Genomic DNA, 25,684 nt, shown 5'->3' on the forward strand with positions numbered 1-25,684 from the left:
TCAAGCAACCCAACTGAACCTTGTTTTCTCATATTTACATACGCTTCCTTTTTCCTCTTGACAAGACATTCAACCTCTTTTATGAATCATGGTTCCCTCACATGGCTATTTCCTCCCTGCCTGACAGGGACATAGCTATCAAGGACACACGGTATTTATTCTTTGAATGATCCAGCAGAGGGCAGTAAAGCAGAGCTGCTGATTGGCTGTTGCGGGGGAAATTTGCATCAGTGCATTACGGTCACTGCATCCAGAAAGTGTGCCTGAGCAAGACACCCTAGGTGTTCAAGTGAAGGCAAGCATCCAGCAGAGGGCAGTAGAGCAGAGCTTCTGATTGGCTGTTGCGGGGAAAATTTGCATCAGTGCATTGCGGTCACTGCATCAGACCCATTTATTCCTCCTCACTGCTTCCTCTTAGCTAACATCCTTAATTAACAGAGCTACCCCACCACCATTTTCAAACTTTCTTTTTTAAATGTCAAATATGCTTCCATATTCGGATCTTAGCCTTGATCACCTTTCAACGATGTCTCTGAGGTGGCTATTGGGTCGTACATACTTATTTCTATCTATGCTAAAAATTAATCCATTTTGTTATGCATTTTGCACACATTCAGTTACAGAGCCTTTAAATTTGTCTTTTTTGTTTTTGCAATCTCAACGGATACATGTTAAGTTTGTACTTTGTCCCTTCTTGCCACAATCTGGTTAAATTTGCCAGAATTGCTTCCCTACTCTAGTACCTTGTTGTTACACTTTGATTTGTTACATCTCCTCTCACTCAATTTCATACTCCCATTATTAAGCCCTCTCTCCTACCCTAGTTCTATACCTCAGAATAACTCAGAATAGTGGTACCATTCCAATGGTAGAGCTGCCACTCTCCCTACTATTGTTGCCAGTGCCCCATGAATCGAAACCCATTTCTCCCACACCAGTCTTTGAGCCATGTATTCATTCTTCTAATCTTATTTACCCTGTCAATTTGCTCGTGCCTCAGGTAATAATCCAGGGATTATTACTTTTGACATTTCATTTATTAATTTGGCCTCAAGCTTCTCATAATCCCAAAGCAGAACCGTTTTCCTAATCCCATCTATGTCATTGGTACTCACATGGACAACAGCACTGGATCAATGCCCTCCCTCAAGCACCAAGTACAATTCCCAAAACTTGGCACCAAGCAGGCAACAGAGCCGTCTGAACTCCAGCTCTTGACTGCTGGTATAATTCCCCTGACTATACTGTGCCCTACTATAACTACATTTCTATTAACTCATCTCAGTTGAATACTTTTCTATACCATGGTGTCATGGCCAGTTTGCTCATTCACCCTAAACACTGAGCAAATCAGAAGATGCGAACATAAAGGGTGTGACTGCCTCCTGGAACAAAATGTTGAGATAATTTTGCCACTCCCTGATGTGTCGCAGTGTCTGGGTTCAGCCTCCAGCTCACTGAAACTGAGCCGAACCACCTCAAGCCACTGTCACTTCCCATTGATGTGAGTTTTTTCCCTGGATTAGACTGGTGTCCAGGAACTCCCACATTTTGCAGTTGCAACACATCACGTGCCCTTTCTTATTTCTCATAGAATTTACAGTGCAGAAGAAGGCCATTCAGCCCATCGAGTCTGCACCGGGTCTTGGAAAGAGCACCCTACCCAAGGTCAACACCGCCACCCCATTCCCATAACCCAGTAACCCCACCCAACACTAAGGGCAATTTTGGACACTAAGGGCAATTTATCATGGCCAATCCACCTAACCTGCACATCTTTGGACTGTGGGAGGAAACCGGAGCACCCGGAGGAAACCCACGCACACACGGGGAGGATGTGCAGACTCCGCACAGACAGTGACCCAAGCCGGAATCGAACCTGGGACCCTGGAGCTGTGAAGCAATTGTGCTATCCACAAGGCTACCGTGCTGCTATTTGTTATGTTTTAACTAAATGTTCTTCTTAATTAGTAAACCCTACTAGTTCCAATGAGCTGTACCACTGCTAATAAACCTTCTAAACAAAATATTACAATTATTAACAAATTATCTGAATTTGAAATAAAAATGAATAAAATACTCAATAACCAATTCCATTTCATTTTCTCTCAAAACTGACCACTTAGCTATTATTTTTACACAGATCAAAAATTGCACTAGCAAATGATAGTCATCAACTAAGATCAATTGTCCGCAATTGAGTTCCTGCAGCATCATGGAACAATTCTTGATGAGTTTGGAGGCCTGCGACCAGAGCAAGTTAAGGGGGGTGGGACAGTGAGCTGGTTTGTGGGCCCCAAGGCGTGGAGAATGGAGTGAGACAGAGTGTCCAGTGTGAAAATCACAGGATGCAGAGTGTCCAATGTGAATGACACTTCATGCTGTGTTATTCACACTGGACAGTCTGCACCCTAAGCTGTAGTGATCTGCATATCTATACATACATAAGGGGTTAATGTATAGTCATTACAGCTAATGATCACTAGATGGCAGCACCAACAAGGGGTATAAAGACAGACTCAATCTGAGTTCCCGCCTCTTTGTGCGTATTGTGACTAGTGACCAGAGGTGTAGCGAGTTAGCTCAGAGTGCAAGTATAGTGAATCATAGTTTATTCTTATTCAATCTTGTTTATTTAATAGCTAGTAAAAATATTGAAGACATCAAATTCACAAGTTTATTTGTTTAGTTACTCAATAAATTGTTTGCTTTCATTGGATGACAATGAGTGTTAATCAACATCGAGTTTAAGAGCATCTTGGTATAAAGCAAATGAGTAACATAACATGGTACCAGAGAAATAACTTCAAGAAAGCTTACTAGAAAGATTAGACAAGAATTAGAAAGAATTGCCTGTGCTATCTCCGGAGGATGCTGTTCGGATCAAGCTACCTGATGGAGGCTGGTCAGCTCCAGCTGTTATTGTTCGACAGGCTGCTCCCAGATCGTTTGTAGTTTGTATGGCTGATGGCTCCCTTGTCAGGCGCAACAGAAGGGCACTGCGCAAAGTTGCCTGCCCACCGCCAGATCCTGCTTTTCCATATGTTGTTATGCCTCCTCCAGACACCTCGCACCATGAGGCCACCAATCAGGCAGCAATCCCGCCTGTCAAGGCGCCGTCGTCCCCACCTCTCAGGCGGTCGACAAGGGTCAGACGCAAGCCCCAAAGATTGGACTTATAGACATTTATCTTGTAAATTTTGTTCTGTATCTGCACGCTAGACACCTCTTATGTATATATTTACCCACTCGCTTTCATCCACCCGCCATTTAATGTAAATAGTTCTACATGCAAAGACAGTCGCATGTGCTCCAAGCAACCGACATTTTCTTTTTTAAAAAAGGGGAAATGTCATGATATGCACTCATGCACTTAATGAGATACAGACAGGCAATGACAGACACCCAGTGCAGCCAATCAACACACAGGACAGAACACAACCAACCACCAGGCAGAACACTAGAAGGTGGTCTGACATTATAAAACACACAAAGCATCAACACTCTGCCTCTTTCCACTGGTGACAACTGTGTGACAGTCAGGGTGTATATATCAGTTAGCACCTTATACACGTAGCTCAGAGCTAGTCTGGTCTAGTTAGTTATAGTAAGCACACTTAGATTAGTAGAGTGTCAAACCCACAGCGAACTGTGTGCACTGCTTAACAAGTTCAATAAAGCGCATTGAACTAACATGAAAGTTTGGAGTCTATTTTCAAGTACAACTGCATCCAGTTGCAGTCTGTGTTACCCCAGGGTGATTAACACGACACCACCGTTCTGCCCCATTCAGCTTCATAAGAAGATGTAACTAATGGGAGGAACTTGGGTACCAGAATTTTAGCAGGGTGGCAGAAAGTGCTGTCGGGGCTGGAAGACAAGCTGAGAAGAAGTTTTTGAAGAATTCAGCCAGAGATTCTGCATTATTCTGACAGGGTTCAGGTCTCCCCTTTTAAAGAGTCTCAAAAGACATTTCTATTCAGCAAGTGTGCCTGTGTCTGCTAATTGTGTTTAAAAGTGGATTTCGATCTGAGATGGGTTTGGCTGAGATAGCACAAGGTCTATTGTTTCATTGTACTGTTAAACATTGTTTAATGGATTATTGTAAGCTGCTGTCTTTGTGATGTTAAAGTGAGTAATACTGTGTTATTAATTATGTTTGTTTAAAATATACCACATCTGTATTTGTGCGTGGAATCCCCACCCGAGCGAAGGATCCTTTCCTCACAGTCTTCCAAATTAAATTAAATATTGGGGGCTGGATTCTCCATTATCGGGACTATGGCCAGGATTCTCCGAGCCCGCTCAGAGAATTTGTGTTCCCGCCGAGATGGCCCGCGACGCCGGGACGCGATACTCCCAACTGGCTAAATACGCGCAAGCGTGGCAGGTGTTGCGCGGCCCGGAGAATCACCAGAGGTGGCCCGACCTGCGATTCTCCGGGCCACCAGCGATACTGCGGCCCAGGGTCACGCCAGCGTCGTTCTGACAAGATTTGAAATAACGTCAACCAGCTGCGGCCGGAGGAGGCGGGGATAGGCGCGGGGGGGCCTCCTGGACGGCGAGACGGCACGGCCGTGGTGGGGCAGACAGCCATGGTGGCCGGACACGGCCCATCATGACAAGGCGGAGCCAACGCCTTGGACGCCATGACGGCGGCCACATAGATGGGCACCCACCCCGGTTTCAGGCTCAGCCCAGGCGTGCTGGCTGTCGGGATGTATGCCGGAACCCCATGCCCCCCCTCCACCCCGACCCCCATCCACCACCCAGCTGGTGGAACCCACAGGCGAGTACATTCAGGGCCGCACCCACAGCAGTGACATCAGACGGTGGCCCTGGCAGGTGGGACGGGTGACAGGTGTCAGGATACTGGGGGCGGGCAGGTGTGGGGGCATGCGTGGATGGTGCGCAAGCTGCCAACCGGCTGACCATGATACCTGGTTGTGGAGGGGGGCATGCCCAATATTGAAGCTTTGTCTACCTCCAGTCCCTGCAGATCATAATGTTTAGCATCTTCCAGTCTTGTTGCCGCGGTGGCGGGGGCCACTGCCCTGCATGAAGCCCTGTGTGAGCTGTAGCAGGGGCATCACAGAGAGGCGGCGGAGGCTGCAGCAGATGAGCGTGCCACAGCATGTTTAATAACGGATGTTCTGTTCATGTGCCCGAGCACCTGTAACTAATCTGTGCCCTGCACCCGTGCCAATGCACTCAGTGTCTAGCTTTCTGGCCTTATGGGCCCAAGCGTCGTGGTGTTCCGACAGACGGTACAGCAGAAATGGAGGTGGACTGCTGTGACTCCTGCCCAGTGACTAGGGTCCGCTTTGGTGGTCGTTTCCTGGAGTGGCACGGCCTGGATGGGCCAGGCTGCGCCCCGGGCGGCCGGGATGGCATGCGGCCACCCTGTTCTGCCCGCTGCCTACCAGGTGCACCAGAGATGGTAGGGGGGTGGTCCAAGATGCTGTGGTGTTCCGGGACCCCATAACGAGCCACATCACCTCCTCCTTCCTCGGGGTGTCTGATGGCTCCCGGGCTTCTCCGTGGGACGGGGTGCGAATGAATCCAACACCCGAGGGACCCAGTCACCTGGCGCTGGCAGTCCTGGAGGCCCACTCTGGTGTCAATCAGGGTCTGCAAGTTTACAGCCATGGAGCTCAGGGAGTTGGCCATCCCTGTCTGGGTTTGTGCGACGACAGCCAGCGCCTGGGCAATGGTGCTGATGTTATCAGCGATGGCCTGCTGAGACTGGGCCATGTTGTTGAGCGCCTCTGCGATGTGCATCTGGCTCTGGCTCATGGCTGCCTGTGAGAGAGCAGCCCTGTCCTGTGCCTCGGAGGCCGCGTGCACAGAAAGGCCCAGGCCTTGCATCCTCTGACCCATTGCCTCCACCGCAGATGCCACCCATGAGGTTTTGGCCTGGATGGCACTCATAACCGTCCCCATTCCCTGCTCCTGCACGTGTATGCACCCCTCCACCTGTGTCTGCAGGTGCTGGAAACCGGCCGTCATCCCCATCTCATGTCCCTGGGTCTCTGACTGCATCGGGTCACTGGGTGGGTGTGGAAATTCCAGGAACCCGGGACCCATCTGGGCGGCAGCTGGTTGCTGGGGCCGGTCTGCCCTCCGATCATCCGGCCCCTCGGCTGCACCTACCTCCACCTTCTGTCCAACAGCGGCTGTGTGGTGCTCACCAGTGAGTGTCCAAGAAGCCTCATCGCTAAAGAGCCCAAGCGAGGTGAGAGTTTCTGCAATGGTGGAGGGTGTAGGTGACAGCAGTGATGGAAATTCAGTGTAGTCATCGGACCCGAAGTCAGGGATCCCCTGGGTTGTTTTGTCATGTCTGTCAGTCTCCTCAGTGTTGATATCATGGGTAGTGGTTTCATGTCTGTCCGTCTCCTCAGTGTTGCTGTCATGGATGGTAGTTTCATGTCTGTCCGTCTCCTCCGTGTTGGTCCCCTGGGTTGTGGTGTCGTGTGTGTCTGTTCCGTGTGTGCTGGTGTCCTGTGTTGTGTGTATCCTCCGTGTTGGTCCCCTGGGTTGTGGTATCGTGGCTCGAGTGGGCCGGAGGGCTGTTGATGTGGTTGCCCTCCGACTGAGCCCGCAGCCGTCATGCGAGTATCCTGACCAGCACTACCAGGCTAGATCCACGCAGTCGGGACTTCGGCGGGCTGGGGGCGGTGGATGTTGGAATGGGCCTCTGGCAATGGCGCGGCGTACTCTCCGGTGACACCGCTTTTCGGTGCCCGGAGAATTGCCGACCCGGCGCCGGTCCTGATTTCTGCGTCAAACTGGATTCTCTGGCCCGTGATCATAACAATGGGAGGTGAGGCCTGGGGGAGAGTGGCCAAATGAAGTGGGAGCATGGCTTGAAAGTCCCCTCGATTGCAGATACACAGAAGCTAGTTGTGATAATAATACAAGTGGGGGTGTAAACTTTGGACCATGTGGTTATTTCTTACTGTCTTCAGAGCAGGGTAATAAATACCAACTTGTCACATCACACACATCCCAAGTAAAAAATTAAATAAATATACAACAGCTTAACGTAGTGATATTCAGTTCATTATTCCCTAATTCTGCAATGTTCATCTTTGCATTATTTATCTTGTACATTGAAATTAATATATATTATAAATTAATACATTTATTTCTGTGTTTCCCCCGCAAGTTTTATTTTTCTACATCACCTCCTCCATTTCTGTAAACCAGGTAAGGGAATCTCCAGACGTTTCCCAGACCCACAGCAGAGCCGATCACTGAGAGCAAGTATTCAGTCTTCGAGGACCAGTTACCTCGCTCCACATTCTCGTCACTTTCACCCACATCTTCATTGGTGACAGCCTGGGCGGTAAGAGAGGAAACGGACAACTCAGAAATTAGACTTTTTCAGACTGGAACTCACACAGAAAGTACAGTTTTCACCCATGACAGAAACATTGGCCTGAATTTCCCCCCTGCCAAGTATGAGTGACCGGTGGGCCCGTTTCTGCCATAATTGTTAGAATGATGTGATTTCAGGCTCAAACAAGACCAGGGGGATTCAGAAAAACTCAGGACGCCTGCCAGCATCTATCAGGAGAGAAAGACACTGAACGTTTCGAGTCTGAAACCGACGAACAATCCGAGTGGTTCCTCCGAATGTTCCAACTCGAAACATGAACTCCGTTCTTCTCCTAATAGATGCTGGCAGACCTGCTGGGGCTTTCTGACTTCCTGATTATCTTTCAGGTTCCAGCATCTGAAGTATTTTGTTTATTTTGGTGATTTCATGTCAATTCGGGAGTTAGCACAGTTGCTTCACAGCTCCAGGTTCCCAGGCTCAATTCCCGGCTTGGGTCACTGTCTGTGCGGAGTCTGCACGTTTTCCCCTTGTCTGCGTGGGTTTCCTCCGGGTGCTCCGGTTTCCTCCCACAGTCCAAAGGTGTGCAGGTTAGGTGGATTGGCTATGCTAAATTGCCCTCAGTGTCCAAAAAAGATTAGTTGGGGTTACAAGGATAGGCTGGAGGTGTGAGGTTAAGGTGGAGGTGTGGGCTTGGGTAGGGTGCTCTTTCCAAGGGCTGGTGTAGGCTCGATGGGCCGAATGGCTTCCTTCTGCACTGTAAATTCTATGATTCTATGAAACATGCCTGGGCGTTGGTGCAGATTTGCCAGCGGGGCCAGGGCACCAGGTGGAATGGTGACCTCAGTGGGATATAACATGAGCCTAGGCAGCTCCCTAAAGGCTGCCAGAATTTGTGGAGCTGCTTCACGGAGCTGTCGATGAGAGACTGGAAATTCTGGCATAAGTGATGACCGGGTGGGCACGGCTGATGGGAGGTCAATGCAGGTGGGCACTCTGCCTACAATTCTCAGGTGCTGCGCACTCCAATAATAATAATCTTTATTAGTGTCATAAGTCGGCTTACATTAGCACTACAATGAAGTTACTGTGAAAATCTCCAAGTGGGGGCAGTTAATTCCTAGCTGTCCAGGTGAGCATGGTGTGATGCACTGCATCAAGTGCTGGAAATGGTTCAATGATTTTCTGTGCTCCATAAGGGTGACTATACATTGCAGGGAACTGAGGATAGATGTCTTGGAGGGTGGCCGATATTCACGCCGCTCAGGGATATGAGATGCATCGTGCCAACTGGCACATATGTGTGTGCCTGCCAAGTGTGGGAGATCTTGCTTCTCACCTTGTGTGAGGAGAAGGGTGAAGCGTGTCAATCTGACGGGCACTTCAAGCTGGCTCTCCTGGGAATTGGTTGCGAGGCTGGAAGGTGTTACAGGTGGAGGATGGACTCATGAATGCACATGTTTTTGTTCAGGAGAAGAGAAGCCCTAACATGCTGGAGTGCACACAGAAGACTGGTAGGATGTTCAATATCCTGATCCTGTCCAGGTTTGATATGAAAGCCCTGTTCGTGGAATGTGAGTGAGGAGGAAGGACCATAGCTCTCGGAGAATCAGGGGTCTCAGAGAACAGAAGAGTGCTCTGGACTGATGAGTGACTAGTTGCATAAAGATAAGATCATGGCATCTCCAATGGGAAGTTCAAATTCAGAGAACCCAAAACTTGGCCACTCACACTGCATCAGTGAGGCATTTGTGTGCTTGGCAAGCAACCTTTGTGCTTAATGATGACATTCTTAACGAACATACTCTGTTTCTCTCACAGAGGCGCCATTCTCACAACAATCAGCTAACCCCGAGGAGTCTCTTTTGACACCCCAGGAGGATCCGCTGAGCGATGCACCCTTGTCATATCTGCGGACTGCTCCAAGCACCAGTACAAGCATGTTGTATGGATCGTCCTGTTAAACCTTGGTTTCCTTGTGTATTCCCTTTACTTTTTGTTGTTTTAATTTTTATAATGTTTGTACGCGGACAATTATTGGCACCAATACCTTTAAGAAGGACTTTGCCTTTAATTTTAATAAGAAAGGACCCCCCTCTCCCCCCACCTCCCAGATACAATATACGGTTTGCTCTAGCCTCAGGAAACCCCAGTAAGATTTGCTGTTTGGCCTGGTCCACTGATGACTCATCTTGATGGACTTGGCTGGCAGCCAACTAGCCTCTTTAAATTCCTGGGGCTTAGCTAATATTCAGTACCGATTGATGTTGGTGGTTTCAGAATGTTGAGCAAAGCCAGATATATTCTCAGGAGTTAGTTTTGTTTTGGCTAGAGCTGAAGAAGGCTGTGAGTTTTCTCTCTCTGAAACACCCCAGTTCTATTTTACCCTCAGGTAAGCTGATGGACATTTTAGTGAGACTGGACACTGAGTAAGATGAAAATCCAAGCTGAGAGCTGGCTCTGAGTAGAGACAAGTAATCTTGAGGATCTAATACAATCACTCGTTGGTCTTATTCCAGTGAGGCTGGTAGATATTATGGTGGTCTTGGGAGCAAATCAGAACTAAACAGTCCTGAAGGGGATCTTCCATGTGATCTCAGGTTCATTCAAGTTAAAGTGACTCCCCAGAGGGGACCTCACAGCTTGAGAGTATTGGCTGAATGTTCAGGCAGAATAACATTGTCAGCAATTCCACTGATGGCTGTTAACCCACCGCATCCTGGGAAGAAGCTGGCTGCAATGATTAAAACATCAGCTACAAGGACACTGATCTCTCTTTCTTCCATTATTAATCCGTGTCATTTTTACCCTTCCCTCGGTGTGTGTCTGCCTTGTGTGTTTTTGGGTAGAGGGTGGAACTGTAAAAGGCAGGGGAGTAATAAATTAGCTGGCCGATATTCTATTATTATTATTACACGCCTTACCTCTATTGTTGTTATAAGTAAACAGTTTTTATGTCTTACTTACAAATCTGGGGCAGGATACTCTCAGCCCTCGCTGGGCCGGAGAATCGCCGGGCAAGGCGCAAATCGCACAACGCCGCTCGATGCCAGTCCACCGATCTCTGGACAGCAGAGAATCGGCGCCATTGGCGCCAGCGCGGTGCTGGTCAGCGCCCACCCCCTGGCGATTCTCCGACAGGGATGGGCCGAACAGCCGCATAAAAATTCCGAGTCCAGCCGGCAACGTCCACCTGTGGTCTTACCTGGCGGAACCTCGGCGTGCATCCATCCGGGGGTGGCCTGGTGGGGGGGGCGTCCGAGCCGGGGGAGGGGGGGCCTCCGCTGTGGCCTAGCCCGCGATCGTGGCCTACCGATCAGCGGGCCGGCCTCTCGGGCTGGGGTCCTCTTTTGCTCTGCGCCGGCCCCTGTAGCCCGACACTATGTTTCGTCGGGGCCTGCGCGGAGAAGGGAACCACTGCGCATGCGCGCAATCGCGCCGGTCACACTATGCCTGGGTGCATTGCCGCTGGCCGCAATGCGCATGCGCAGACCCGCAGCGCCCATCTGCCGCCCGTATTGCCCGCTCCAGTGCCGTGCTGGCCCCCTGTAGGGGTCAGAATCGCTACTCCTGGGGGCATGTTGACACCATCGTGAAATGCGATGGCGTTTACGACGGCGTCAACACTTAGCCTCAGGATCAGAGAATCCCACCCCCGGTGCCTGTAAGCTATCAGAGCAGTCGAGGGCCAAAGATCTCAGAAACCGGGGGCTTCATTCTCTGACCCCCCGCCGGGTTGGAGAATCGCTGAGGGCTGCCGTGAATCCCGCCCCCGCCGGTTGCCGAAGTCTCCGGCACCGGATATTCGGCGGGGGCGGGAATTGGGCCGCGCCGGTTGGCGGGCCCCCCCGCTCGATTCTCCGGCTCGGATGGGCCGAAGTCCCGCCGATAAATTGCCTGTCCCGCTGGCGTAAATTAAAGTACCTATTTACCGGCGGGACAAGGCGGCGTGGGCGGGCTCCGGGGTCCTGGGGGGGGCGCGGGGCGATCTGACCCCGGTGGGGTGCCCCCACGGTGGCCTGGCCCGCGATCGGGGCCCACCGATCCGCGGGTGGGCCTGTGCCGTGGGGGCACTCTTTCCCTTCCGCCTCCGCCACGGTCTCCACCATGGCGGAGGCGGAAGAGACTCCCTCCACTGCGCATGCGCGGGAATCTTTCAGCGGCCGCTGACGCTCCCGCGCATGCGCCGCCCCGACATGTCATTTCCGCGCCAGCTGGCGGGGCAACAAAGGCCGTTTCCGCCAGCTGGCGGGGCGGAAATTCCTCCGGCGTCGGCCTAGCCCCTCAATGTTGGGGCTCGGCCCCCAAAGATGCGGAGCATTCCGCACCTTTGGGGCGGCGCGGTGCCCGTCTGATTGGCACTGTTTTGAGCACCAGTCGGCGGACATCGCGCCATTTCGGGAGAATTTCGCCCCTGATGTGAATTATTACTCAAATCACTAATGTTTCAACTCTGGGGCCTGGAATTGACCGTACACTCGCCCAGGATGTCATAACATAAATTGGGGGCTCATCCAGAATTGAAAACAGTAGACGGCGAATTTGGGTTGCAGCATAAGTTATAAAGGGACATCAGGTTTGTCGGAATATAGCAAGATGGCACTGAAAGCTGCGAAGCATTTTCTCCAGGTGAAAGACTTAACCTTGGTTTACTTACGAGGGCTTCACAAAGAAAACCTTTAGAGTTGGCTGCTGAATTCCAAATGGATGTACCAGCTAGAGCTATGAAGGTGGAGGGAGTTGATGCGATTGCTAAACATTTATATTTTAATTCTGATGGAGGTGCTTGGAGCACGTGGGCGCCAAAGAGAGAGTGTAGCATCAGGGACGTCTTCTGGTGAGGGACTTGAGTTGGAGAGAGTTTGGTTGCAGTTAGAGCATTAAAAGCAATTAAAACACATGGACATAGAAATGCAAAGAGATGGAAATGCAGAAAAAGCAAAAGGAGCTGAGAGGAAAAGAAAATGATAGAAAAATGGGAAAGAGAAACAGAGAAAAGAGAGAGAGGAAAAATAAAATGAGACACAAGAAAGGGAAAGTGAAAGAGAGAGAGAGAGAAACAGAGAGAGAGAGAGAGAGAGAGAGGGGGGAAAAATAAAATTTGAGAAAAAAAAAGAGAAAGGGAGAGAGACTTCCAGCTTAGGGAACTGAAAATAGATGGAAAGCTGCCAGAATGTAGAAGGGAGCCGAATCCTAGAACAGAATTCAGTTGGTGATATTCATAAAGGCTCTCCTAACTTGTGAAGAGAAAAAAATAGAAACGTTCTTTCGGTCTTTTGAGACAATAGCAACTCAAATGGAGTGGCCAAAAGCGAAGTAAATTGACAGGACGGGAGGGGAAGTTTATGCTGCATTGTCAGATCAGGAGTCTAAGGATTATGAGACAGTAAAATAAGTTATTCTGGATGTGTACTAATTGCTTCCCAAAGCACACAGGCAAAAAGAGTTAATAGAACAAAGATCAAAGAAAAGTACAGCACAGGACCAGGCCCTTCGGCCCTCCAAGCCTGCGCCGACCATGCTGCCCGTCGAAACTAAAATTTTCTGCCCTTCCAGGATTCAAATCCCTCTATTCCCATCCTATTCATTTATTTGTCAAGATGCTCCTTAAACATCACTATCATCCCTGCTTCCACAACCTCCTCTGGCACCCACTACCCTCTGTGTGAAAAACTTGCCTTGTACATCACCTCTAAACCTTGCCCCTCGCACCTTAAACCGATGCCCCTAGTAATTGACCCCTCTAACCTGGGAAAAAGCCTCTGACTATCCACTCTGTCGATGCCCCTCATAATTTTGTAGACCTCTATCAGGTCGCCTCTCAACCTCCGCCGTTCCAGTGAGGACAAACCTCAACGAGTTTATTCAACCTATACTCATAGCTAACGCCCTCCATACCAGGCAACATCTTTGTCAATCTCTTCTGCACCTTCTCTAAAGCCTCCACATCCTTCTGGTAGTGTGGCGACCAGAATTGAACACTATAGGCCTAAGTGTGGCCTAACTAAGGTTCTATACAGCTGCAACATGACTTTTCAATTTTTATACTCAATGCCCCGGCCAATGAAGGCAAGCATGCCGGATGCCTTCTTGACTACCTTCTCCACCTGTGTTGCCCCTTTCAGTGACCTGTGGACCTGTACATCTAGACCTCTCTGACTGTCAATGCTCTTAAGGGTTCTACCATTCACTGTATATTCCCTACCTGCATTAGACCTTCCAAAATGCATTACCTCACATTTGTCCGGATTAAACTCCATCTGCCATCTCTCCGCCCAAGTCTCCAAACGATCTAAATCCTGTTGTACCCTCTGACAGTCCTCATCGCTATCCGCAATTCCACCAACCTTTGTGTCGTCTGCAAACTTACTAATCAGTTACATTTTCCTCCAAATCATTTATATATACTACGAACAGCAAAGGTCCCAGCACTGATCCCTGCGGAGCACCACTAGTCACAGTCCTCCAATCATAAAAGCATCCTTCCATTGCTACTCTCTGCCTTCTATGACCTAGCCAGTTCTGTATCCATCTTGCCAGCTCATCCCTGATCCCGTGTGACTTCACCTTTTGTACCAGTCTGCCATGAGGGACCTTGTCAGAGGCCTTACTGAAGTCCATATAGACAACATCCACTGCCCTACCTGCATAAATCATCTTTGTGTCCTCCTCGAATAACTTATCAAGTTGATGAGACCCGACCTCGCCTTCACAAAACAATGCTGCCTCTCGCTAATAGGTCCATTTGCTTCCAAATGGGAGTAGATCCTGTCTCGAAGAATTCTCTCCAGTAATTTCCCTACCACTGACGTAAGGCTCACTGGCCCGTCCCCTCACACTTGGCGGGATCCATGACGCTGGCCAGGGATGCGAGTGCTGGGGGAATTGTGGGAGGTGACCATAGGTGGCCTGTGGGTTCACGGGTGGCGGGTATGGTCCGCACACGGCCGGCGCCATGTTGGACGGAACAACCGTCAGTCGTGCGCATGTCATTCTCCAGCCGTTTCCAGCACGGGAGGTGGGAGTTTCACCCGGGACAGCTGCTAGCCCCTCACCGTCCCGGAATTGGGATGGGGTCGGCGCCGATTTTTTTCATCGTAAACCTCCCGCTGATTCATCATTCGTGCCAGCACGTAGCCGCAGAAACGGTGAATCTAGCCCCCTGTTGTGGTTCTGTGCTCACAGATGTTTGCAAAAACCAAAATGTTCATAGGGCCAATAATGTACTATACTCTACTTTTAAAAGTAAAGGTGGAAAATTGGAATCTGTAAAGCGCAAATTATGTCAGTTCATTTCACTTTTAAAACAAAAATTCCAATTAAGGGACAATTTAGCATGGCCATTGCACCTACCCTGCACGTCTTTGGGTTGTGCGGATGAGATCCACGCAGACACTGGCAGAATGTGCAAACTCCAAACGGATACTGAATCTGGACCAGGCATGAACCTGGGTCCTTGGCACCATGAGGCAGCAGTGCTAAACACTGCATCCTTTTCAGTTTTCATTACTATTTGGAGATAAAGGTTGTGAACACAAAAACGCTGATGAGGAGGTAAGAGTTGTCACACAAGGAATAGGGCATTTCGAGGCCACCAGCCCTGCGAGGATTGAACCCTCAGCTGCACTTGATGCTGAAGGTAGCCATTTGAACGTAAAGGGGGAATATACATTTGGGTGGGTTGACATGAGTCTATTGGCTAAAAGTGAACCCAATACTTCTCTCAGCATAGACAATCCTACTTGTAGTTTAGTTCTAGGAGATCCTCGAAACACAATTAAATGTTCATTCAACAATCAGAAAAGACTGATGAGAGCACATGAGGGACAGAAAGCAACAGGTATAGTGAAGGCGCTGAAGAAGCATAGAACATAGAAAAATACAGAACAGGCCCTTCGGCCTACGATGTTGTGCCGAACCTTTGTCCTAGATTAATCATAGATCATCATAGAATTTACAGTGCAGAAGGAGGCCATTCGGCCCATTGAGTCTGCACCGGCTCTTGGAAAGAGCACCCTAACCAAGGTCAACACCTCCACCCAACACTAGGGCAATTTTGGACACTAAGGGAAATTTATCATGGCCAATCCATCTAACCTGCACATCTGTGGACTGTCGGAGGAAACCGGAGCACCCGGAGGAAACCCACGCACACACGGGGAGGATGTGTAGACTCCGCACAGACAGTGACCCAAGCCGGAATTGAACCTGGGACCCTGGAGCTGTGAAGCAATTGTGCTATCCACAATGCTACCGTGCTGCCCTTAAGAACAAATAAATCTACACTATATCATTCTACCATAATCAATGTACCTATCCAATAGCTGCTTGAAGGTCCCTAATGTTTCTGACTCAACTACTTCCACAGGCAGTGCATTCCATGCCCCCATACTCTCTGGGTAAATAACCTACGCCTGACATCCCCCCTATATCTTCCACCATTCACCTTAAATTTATGTCCCCTTGTAATGGTTTGTTCCACCCGGGGAAAAAGTATCTGACTGTCTACCCTATCTATTCCCCTGATCATCTTATAAACCTCTATCAAGTCACCCCTCATCTTTCTCTGTTCTAATGAGAAAAGGCCTAGCACCCTCAACCTTTCCTCATAAGACCTACTCTCCATTCCAGGCAACATCCTGGTAAATCTCCTTTGCACCTTTTCCAAAGCTTCCACATCCTTCCTAAATTGAGGCGACCAGAACTGTACACAGTACTCCAAATGTGGCCTTACCAAAGTTTTGTACAGCTGCATCATCACCTCACGGCTCTTAAATTCAATCCCTCTGTTAATGAACGCTAGCACACCATAGGCCTTCTTCACAGCTCTATCCACTTGAGTTGCAACTTTCAAAGATCTATGAACATAGACCCCAAGATCTCTCTGCTCCTCCACATTGCCAAGAACTCTACAGTTAACCCTGTATTCCGCATTCATATTTGTCCTTCCAAAATGGACAACCTTACACTTTTCAGTGTTAAACTCCATCTGCCACTTATCAGCCCAGCTCTGCATCCTATCTATGTCTCTTTGCAGCCGACAACAACCCTCCTCACTATCCACAATTCCACCAATCTTCGTATCATCTGCAAATTTACTGACCCACCCTTCAACTCCCTCATCCAAGTCATTAATGAAAATCACAAACAGCAGAGGACCCAGAACTGATCCCTGCGGTACGCCACTGGTAACTGGGATCCAGGCTGAATATTTGCCATCCACCACCACTCTCTGACTTCTGTCGGTTAGCCAGTTCATTATCCAACTGGCCAAATTTCCCACTATCCCATGCCTCCTTACTTTCTGCATATGCCTACCATGGGGAACTGTTGCTCTTATTAGCCTTAGTTTTATTACCTCTAATTATGTCACCTTTGCTCACGAGTCGCCAGGTATCTTTCGGATACCGCCACGTGGTTCAAGCTCGAGTTATGATTAATAAGTCAGCACACCGCTTAGTAAGATCGAAATCAACGGTCATTTATTATGTACAGCAATAAATACTTACACAATAATCCTACTTTCTAAATCGCTACCTACCACTACTGGCCAATACTTACCTTTTGGGGATGGCCCACCAGGTCAGGGAAACGAATGGTTTATTGAATGAAGTCTGGCCTGCGGGATTCAAAAGGTTGATACGGGTCGATGGCTAGGAGTCTAACGGGTAGCGATCGCTGGAGTCAAACTTACAGTTTCTGGTCGATGTTCTTGCGAAGGTTGCGAGCAGGAGAAGAAGGGAGAGAGAGGGGCGATCTGAACTTGGCCCCTATCTTTATAGGGGCCAGGGGCTTCCCGCCTCTTGGGGCGGACCTTGACCCTGAGTCCCAAGTGATTGGACTTGTTCCCAATCACTGGGTTCGATATGCTCCAATAATGGGGCGATTCCTCGAGCGGGGGGTGGTCGTTCACCTGTCTTTGTTTCGGCCACTGCAGGCGCCGAGAGGTCTGGCCCGGCATTCAATTGCTAATATGTTGCAATTGTTCCCGGGGATAGCCGATTAAACTGCAGATGTCTGGGTTGATGTGCTGCTAATAGTCGCAGGTATCGATCTGGGCCGACTTCGCCAGAGCCGAATACGCTATTCTGTCTGCAGCTGTCCGTTTGTGTCCTGTTGGCTGCTTTTCCCATCAACCTTTTCGGTTAGCCATTTTATATCGGGTTTTGGCCAATTTAATCGGGAATCAGCCATTTTAGGTGGCTACAGAACCTTATCAAATGCCTTACTAAAATCCATGTACACTACATCCACTGTTCACCTTCATCCACATGCTTGTTCACCTCCTCAAAGAATTCAATAAGACTTGTAAGGCAAGACCTACCCCTCACAAATCCGTGCTGTCTATCCCTAATCAAGCAGTGTCTTTCTAGCTGCTCAGAAATCCTATCCTTCAGTACCCTTTCCATTACTTTGCCTACCACCGAAGTAAGACTAACTGGCCTGTAATTCCCAGGGTTATCCCTAGTCCCTTTTTTGAACAGGGGCACGACATTCGCCACTCTCCAATCCCCTGGTACCACCCCTGTTGACAGTGAGGACGAAAAGATCATTGCCAGCGGCTCTGCAATTTCATCTCTTGCTTCCCAGAGAATCCTTGGATATATCCCGTCAGGCCCGGGGGACTTGTCTATTCTCAAGTTTTTAAAAATGCCCAACACATCTTCCTTCCTAACAAGTATCTCCTCGAGCTTACCAGTCTGTTTCACACTGTCCTCTCCAACAATATGGCCCCTCTCATTTGTAAATACAGAAGAAAAGTACTCGTTCAAGACCTCTCCTATCTCTTCAGACTCTATACACAACCTCCCGCTACTGTCCTTGATCGGACCTACCCTCGCTCTAGTCATTCTCATATTTCTCACATATGTGTAAAAGGCCTTGGGGTTTTCCTTGATCCTACCCGCCAAAGATTTTTCATGCCCTCTCTTAGCTCTCCTAATCCCTTTCTTCAGTTCCCTCCTGGCTATCTTGTATCCTTCCAACGCCCTGTCTGAACCTTGTTTCCTCAGCCTTACATAAGTCTCCTTTTTCCTCTTAACAAGATATTCAACCTCTCTTGTCAACCATGGTAGGAGTTGTATGGGAACACCAGGGAACTCTCTGTTAACTACCCATGGTGTGAGCCTCTAAAACATTGAACCAATAAAATCCCATCCATTTCGATTAAAACCACAGAGATTGGCTCAGTTAGAGACCGAGGAACAATGCATGTTGGACATGTTTCAGAAACAAGCAAAACCGTTGTTGTCCACCGAACGCCAAGGAGTGTTTAGGAGTCCAATGACAATGTTGGAGGACGATTCGGTGCTGGCAGTTCTAGACTTTTCCAAACAATTTTCTATTTGCGTTGAAATACGCATTTGATGCGCTATCAATTCCGACGAGACGAGAGTAGAATGTAATCGAGGCTTTATTACATAGAGATGTGTGGCCTCCTACAGCAGCTGACAAAATGGCTGCTGTATGGAGAGCACACATATTTATACGCTGCCTACTGGGCGGAGCCAGCAGGCAGGGATCTACCGCCGTACCTGTAGTACAGGGGCCTTACCGTAAAACCCATATATATACAGTGTAATACATCAGTGGTGACTACCACATTCACCCCCTGTTAAAAATGAGTCCAGCGGGGTGGTGGAGAACAATATACAGACAAGTTGCTTTTAAAATCACAGAGAATATTACAAATTTAAGCGGTCCGGTGCCTTGACCTGTCATAGAGAGCGCCGCAGTGCTGGTGGCGACTCAGGCGTCGGCTTGGTCTTCGGTGACTCCGGGAGCATGTCGAAGTCCTCTTCATCCCCGGGTGGGAGCAAGGGGAGGACGGATTGTCCTGGAGGGGGGGGCTGCAGTGGGGTGCGCCGGGCGAGGGGAGGGTGGCACCGGGGCAGGGGGGGAGGAGTGTGGGGACCCAGCTGGTGCCAGGTCCCTGAGGGAGACTGTGTCTTGGCGGCCATCGGGGTACGCTACGTAAGCGGGTTGGCGTGGAGTAGCTGTACCTTCTCAACCAATGGGTCTGCCTTGTGGAGTTGAACGGGACCTGGAGCTGCCAGCCATGTTGGGAGCGAAACCCCGGAGGTGGACTTCCTGGGGAGGGCAAAGAGACGTTCATGGGTGGTTTTGTTAGTCGCGGTGCACAGGAGCGACCGAATGGGAAGAAGTGCGTCGGGGAGGACCTCCTGCCAGCGGGAGGCCGGGGGATTTCTGGACCGTAGGGCCAGCTGGACGGCCCTCCAGACCGTCCCATTCCCCAGCTCCACCTGCCCGTTTCCCCTGGGGTTGTAGCTGGTCGTCCTGCTCGAGGCAATGCCCCTGTTGAGCAGGAACTGGCGCAGCTCATCGCTCATAAATGAGAATACCCGGTCGCTGTGGAGGTAGGTGGGAAAACCGGACAGAGCGAAGATGGTGTTGAGGGTTTTGATGTCGGTGGCAGATGTCATGTCGGGGCATGGGACGGCAAAGGGGATTCGGGAATATTCGTCTACCACACTGAGGAAGTACGTGTTGCGGTCGGTGGAGGGGATGGGGCCCTTTGAATTCCACACGGAGGCGATCAAAGGGGCGGGAGTGCTTCACCAGGCGCGCACGGTCTGGCTGGTAGAAGCGCGGTTTACACTCCACGCAGACCTGGCAGTCTCTGGTGATAGCCCTGACTTCCTCGATGGAGTAGGCAGATTGCGGGCCTTAATGAAGTGGTAAAAATGGGTGACGCCTGGGTGACAGAGATTGTTGTGCAGGGTCCGGAGTCGTTCCACCTGTGCGCTGGCACATGTGCCTCGGGATAGGGCATCGGGGGGCTCGTTGAGCTTACCGGGGCGATACAGAATTTCGTAGTTGTAGGTGGAGAGCTCGATCCTCCACCTCAAGGTTTTATCGTTTTTGATCTTGCCCCGCTGTGTGTTATTAAACATGACGGCAACCGACCGTTGGTCTATGAGGAGAGTGAATCTCCTGCCAGCCAAGTAATGCCTCCAATGCCGCACAGCTTCAACGATGGCTTGGGCCTCCTTTTCAACGGAGTGCCGAATTTCGGAGGCATGGAGGGTGCGGGAAAAGAATGCCACGGGCCTGCCTGCCTCGTTGAGGGTGGCGGTCAGAGCGACTTCTGATGCATCACTCTCGACTTGGAAGGGGAGCAGCTCGTTGACCACGTGCATCGCGGCCTTGGCGATGTCAGCTTTGATACGGTGGAAGGCCTGGTGAGCCTCGGCTGTCAGTGGGAAAACGGTGGATTGAATGAGTGGGCGGGCCTTGTCCGCATAGTTTGGGACCCACTGGGCATAATACAAAAAGAACCCCAGGCATTGTGACAATATTAGTTGGTTTGTGGTGCATAAAGTCAGTTTGAAATGCAATGTGGTGAGGGCACACTTGCCTGAGGAGCTGGTGGAGCCAGAGATGCCTGGGGTCCCAGCAGTCGGAGGACATCTGGAGACCAGGAAAATACTGAGTCTGAGCAGATGTCAAACCTTTGGACATGTCCATTAAGGGGCAGATATTAACGGTCCAACGGGATGTGCGGGAAGATCTGGCAGTGATCCTGAGTGTCTGTGTGCAATGTCGTGGACACTGATGAGTTCATGTGGAGCTTGAGTACTGCGCTGACCCTGAGTATGGAGCCTCCTCCATTGAGAGAATGGCGGCTCTTATGGACAGGTAGCTCCAGGAATAGAACCAGGTTTGTGCTCAGTGCTGCAATCCCACACACCAGCTGTGACCTCAAGAGGCTAGTTGAGACACGAGTCGCTCTGCTACATGTCCGTCCCTCAATGGTGAGCAGTGAGCTCCAAATCTACATCATGCAGGCGGATGAGCTGCCTGTTGTCTCTGTGGACACCACTCATGGTGCTCTGGATGAGGGTGGTAGCTCCTCTGCCAGAGTCCGTGGCATCCTCCAAGGCCGGAATGACTGAGGAGTGCCCAGCCATGTCGTTGGTTGCACTCTCCTCGGTGGAGCTTGCTCAGATCCCACCAGCCAGAGGGCGACCTTGAAAGATAGCAGGGCCGATACAACTGCAGAGTCACCAACTTGCCTCCAATGCCATTGTCAGCAAAAGTTTAAGTTATCATGAACAGAGGACAGAGTTTTTATGGGTCACCAGCGTTCTTTTCATCAATGTTATATTTTTTTTATAACTTTAGAAACCATTTTATGTTTCGTTCCTTGTTCACAACTCTGGGAAAGATATAAATGAAGATTTTGTTCAATGCCCTGAGTGTGTTCTATAGATGCAGGCTTCACCAGTGACTTCTGATAAATGGCAGGGGCCGCAAACCTTATTACAGAAATTGTGAGGTGATACTGGGGTCATGGTATTGTCTCCTCAGAAATATTTATGAGGGTGACAGCGCTCTTGCAATGAGATCAAAGCCACACTGTGGCAGCCTGGCTGAAGGTGGTTCAATTAAGGCCCAACGGGTGTCCCTGCCTCCCTCAGGTTTCCGCTCTGCCTCCTCAACCTCACCCTGTGCCTCCCCAGGCTCCCCATCAAATCCATTTGTAGCGACTTCATTTGCGGTCTGTGAGCTGCTTCGCTGTTCTTATACTCCAATAGCTCCCCTCTTGTCAGTGCCAGATTGTGCTGAGCGCAGCAGACAATGATGGCAATTGACACACGCTCTGGAGGCTATTGCAGTGCTCCCCCTGATCAGTCCAGACATCTGTGTGGTGAGCCAAGTATGGCTGTTGTATATATTATTGTATTTACTCACTGTTACTGTTGTTGTGTTGATGTTGTTGTTGGCTCCGCCTGTAGCTCCACCCTTCTGAGAAGGTATATATCCCATCGATCCAGGACAGCCTCTCAGTGTGGGAGGAGCTACTGGTGGGCACATTCTAGCTGATTAAAACCACAGTTCTTGTTAACTACCGTTTCGACTGGATTGATTGGTATCAATTTAATCAGCTAGATTTTTTTACGAAGGAATCAGTTTTAAAACCAGAATGCCTCGAACTTGACCTGCAGGCGTCAGAGGCTATGGCAATATTTGAGCATTGGCTCAATTGCTTTCAGTCCTACCTCAGCTCCTTAGGCCGCCGAGGTCTCCCCGGAAATTAAACAGCGTCTCCTCAACGTCCGGGTGAGCCACAGGATTTTCCAACTCATCAGAGACGCAGCCTCATACACGGAGGCAGTGGAGCTGCTCAAACGACAGTTCGTGAGGCCGGTGAACGAGGTACTCGCTTGACACCTCCTGACCATGTGGCGTCAGCGCCAGGGTGAGTCTCTGGCTGAATATCTGCGTGAACTGAGAGTACTCGTCCGCAGTTGTAACTGCAGGAGTATGACAGCGGTCGAGCACGCGGGGCTGATGGTCCGGGACACTAATGTGGCAGGTGGCCGGTCCAGCTACATCCGGCAGCGGCTTCTAGAAAAGGGGACCCTCGATCTCGAGGAGACTGTGAAGCTGGCTACCTCGCAGGAAGTGGCCTTCCAGAGCCTGAATGCCTTCCCATCCGACCACGCGGCTGTGGTAAACGACTGTTGCACCTATATTAGGTGATGTAAGGTAGGACCTGTACGACAGGTTCGCCGGCCTTTAAAATCCATGCTGAGGCGTTCAAAGGGGCGGGAGGCTTTCACCAGGCGCGCACGGTCCGGCCCGTAGAAGTGCGGCTTGCACTCCGTACAGACCTGGCAGTCCCTGGTGACTGTCCGTACTTCCTCAACGGAGTAGGGCAGATTGCGAGCCTTGACAAGATGGCACAACCATGTGACCCCCGGGTGACAAAGGCTGTCGTGCAGGGCCCGGAGTCGGTCTACTTGTGCACTGGCACATGTACCTCGGGATAGGGCGTCTGGGGGCTAGTTGAGTTTGCCGGGGCGATACAGAATCTCGTAATTATAGGTGGGGAGCTAGATTCTCCACCGCAAGATTTTATCATTTTTGATCTTGCCCCGCTGTGTGTTGGTTGGACACAACTGTTGCTCTATTACAGTAAGATGTGTGGCCTCCCACAGCAGCTGGCGAAATGGCTGCTGAATAGAGGACACGCATATTTATACTCCTACTGGGCCGAGCCAGCAGGCAGGGACTACCAGCGAATCTGTAGTACAGGTCCTACCTTACATCACCTAATATAGGTGTAACAGTGTTTTACCACAGCGGCATCCTCGGGGAAGTCGGAGACGCAGCCATCACCCGGCCCAGGCATGCCTCATTCCTGCGCCACGTGGCAGCCGTCCAGCTCCGGAGGACCATGCTGTTACTTCTGCGGTCTGGGCCAGCACCCCAGGCAGCGTTGCCCGGCTCGTAACTCCACATGTAATGGGTGTGGCAAGAAGGGGCACTACGCTAAAGTATGCCTAGCTGAGCCTAAAAATCAAAATCAAAAACCAAAAGCCTGTCAAGCCCAGTCTGAGACTCACAGACCCCGCAGCGTGGCATCGTGCCTGCCCAGAGCGCCCTCTGCTGACACGTCACTCGCCGCGTGCGATCCATGGGGGCCGCCATCTTGTCTGGCGTCATCGACGTCGAACGCCGCATGCGATTCATGGGGGCCGCCATTTTGTCCAACTTCATCGACGACGCCATTTTGCGACCAGCATGACACTCATCGCCATCAACTCAGCTCCATTCAACTTGACCAGTCCCGGCCTTGCCATCTTCAAAGCTCGATGATGGCCATCAGCCTCAATGGGCAGGAGACGTCCTGCCTCTTCGACTCCAGGAGCACGCATAGCTTCGTCCACCCGGACATGGTAAGGCGTTGTTCCCTCCGGGTCCTCCCCGTCTCACAAGTCATATCCCTAGCTTCCGGATCACACTCCGTGCAGATCCGGTGGTACTGCACCGCCAACCTGGCAATACAGGGTGTCGAATATGCCAATTTCAAACTCTACGTCCTCCCCCATCTCTGCGCCCCTCTCCGACTGATTTTAGACTTTCAGTGCAACCTCCGTAGTCTAACCCTGAAGTTCGGGGGGCCCCTGCCCCCTCTCATCCTCTGTAGTCTCGCAACCCTGAAGGTCACCCCTCCCTCGCTCTTCGCGAACCTCACCCCAGACTGTAAGCCCATCGCCACCCGGAGCAGATGGTACAGTGCTCATGACAAGGCCTTCATCAGGTCAGAGGTCCAGTGACTCCTGAGGGAAGGGATCATTGAGGCCAGTAATAGCTCCTGGAGAGCACATGTGGTGGTCGTCAGGACCGGGGAGAAACACCGGATGGTCATCGACTACAGTCAGACGATCAATCGGTACATGCAGCTCAATGCGTACCCCCTCCCACGCATATCTGGCATGGTCAATCCGATTTCACAGTATCGAGTCTTCTCTACGGTGGACTTGAAGTCCGTGCACCACCAGCTCCCTACCCGGTGGGAGGACCGCCAATACACTGTCTTTGAGGCAGATGGCCGTCTCTTCCATTTCCTCAGGGTCCCCTTCAGCGTCACGAATGGGGTTTCGGTCTTCCAACGAACGACGGACCAAATGGTCGACCACTACGGGCTGCGGGCCACGTTCCCGTACTTGGATAACGTTACCATCTGCGGCCATGACCTGCAGGACCACAACGCCAACCTTCAAAAATTCCTCCGCACCGCCTGACTCTCTAATTTGACATATAATAAGGAGAAATGCGTTTTCTGCACAACCCGGCTCGCCATCCTCGGCTATGTCGTGGAAAACGGAGTCCTAGGGCCTGACCTCAAATGCATGCGCCCCCTTCTGCAACTCCCCTTCCCCCACTGCCCCAAGACCCTGAAAAGGTGCTTGGGGTTCTTCTCCTACTATGCCCAGTGGGTCCCCAACTACACGAACAAATCCCGCCCACTCATTAAGTCCACCACTTTTCCCCTGACGACTGAGGCCCGACTGGCCTTCAACCGCATCAGATCTGAAATTGCCAAAGCCACGATGCACGCCGTGGACGAATCCATCACGTTCCAGGTGGAAAGCGATGCGTCTGACTTTGCCCTGGCAACCACTCTTAACCAGGCAGGGAGGCCTGTCGCCTTTTTTTCCCGTCCCCTCCATGCCTTCGAAATTCGACACTCCTCTGTTGAAAAGGAAGCCCAGGCCATTGTGGAAACTGTGCGGCACTGGAGGCATTACCTGGCCGGCAGGAGATTCACTCTCCTCACTGACCAACGGTCGGTTGCCTTCATGTTCAACAACACGCAGCGGGGCAAAATTAAGAACAAGATTTTGCAGTGGAGGATCGAGCTCTCCACCTATAACTACAGCATCTTGTATCGTCCTGGGATGCTCAATGAGCCGCCAGATGCTCTGTCCCATGGCACCTGCGCCAACCCGCAGGCTGACCGGTTATGGGCTATCCACAACGACCTCTGTCACCCGTGGGTCACCCGGATTCTCCACTTTGTCAAGGCCCGCA

The 25,684-nt window shown here is 50.7% G+C and overlaps 1 protein-coding gene across 1 annotated transcript in view; it reads right to left on the bottom strand.

The window, feature by feature from the left end:
- LOC140420915 (sodium- and chloride-dependent neutral and basic amino acid transporter B(0+)-like) overlaps nucleotides 1-25,684 on the bottom strand; it is a 277,105-nt gene that overhangs the window by 238,522 nt on the left and 12,899 nt on the right. The window contains exon 2 of the mRNA XM_072505063.1: nucleotides 7,188-7,341. Coding sequence (XP_072361164.1) covers nucleotides 7,188-7,341 — 154 coding nt within the window. The remainder of the gene's footprint in view (nucleotides 1-7,187; nucleotides 7,342-25,684) is intronic.

Source organism: Scyliorhinus torazame, chromosome 5 (assembly GCF_047496885.1).
Source record: "Scyliorhinus torazame isolate Kashiwa2021f chromosome 5, sScyTor2.1, whole genome shotgun sequence".
In the NCBI taxonomy this organism is placed as follows: Eukaryota; Metazoa; Chordata; class Chondrichthyes; order Carcharhiniformes; family Scyliorhinidae; genus Scyliorhinus; species Scyliorhinus torazame.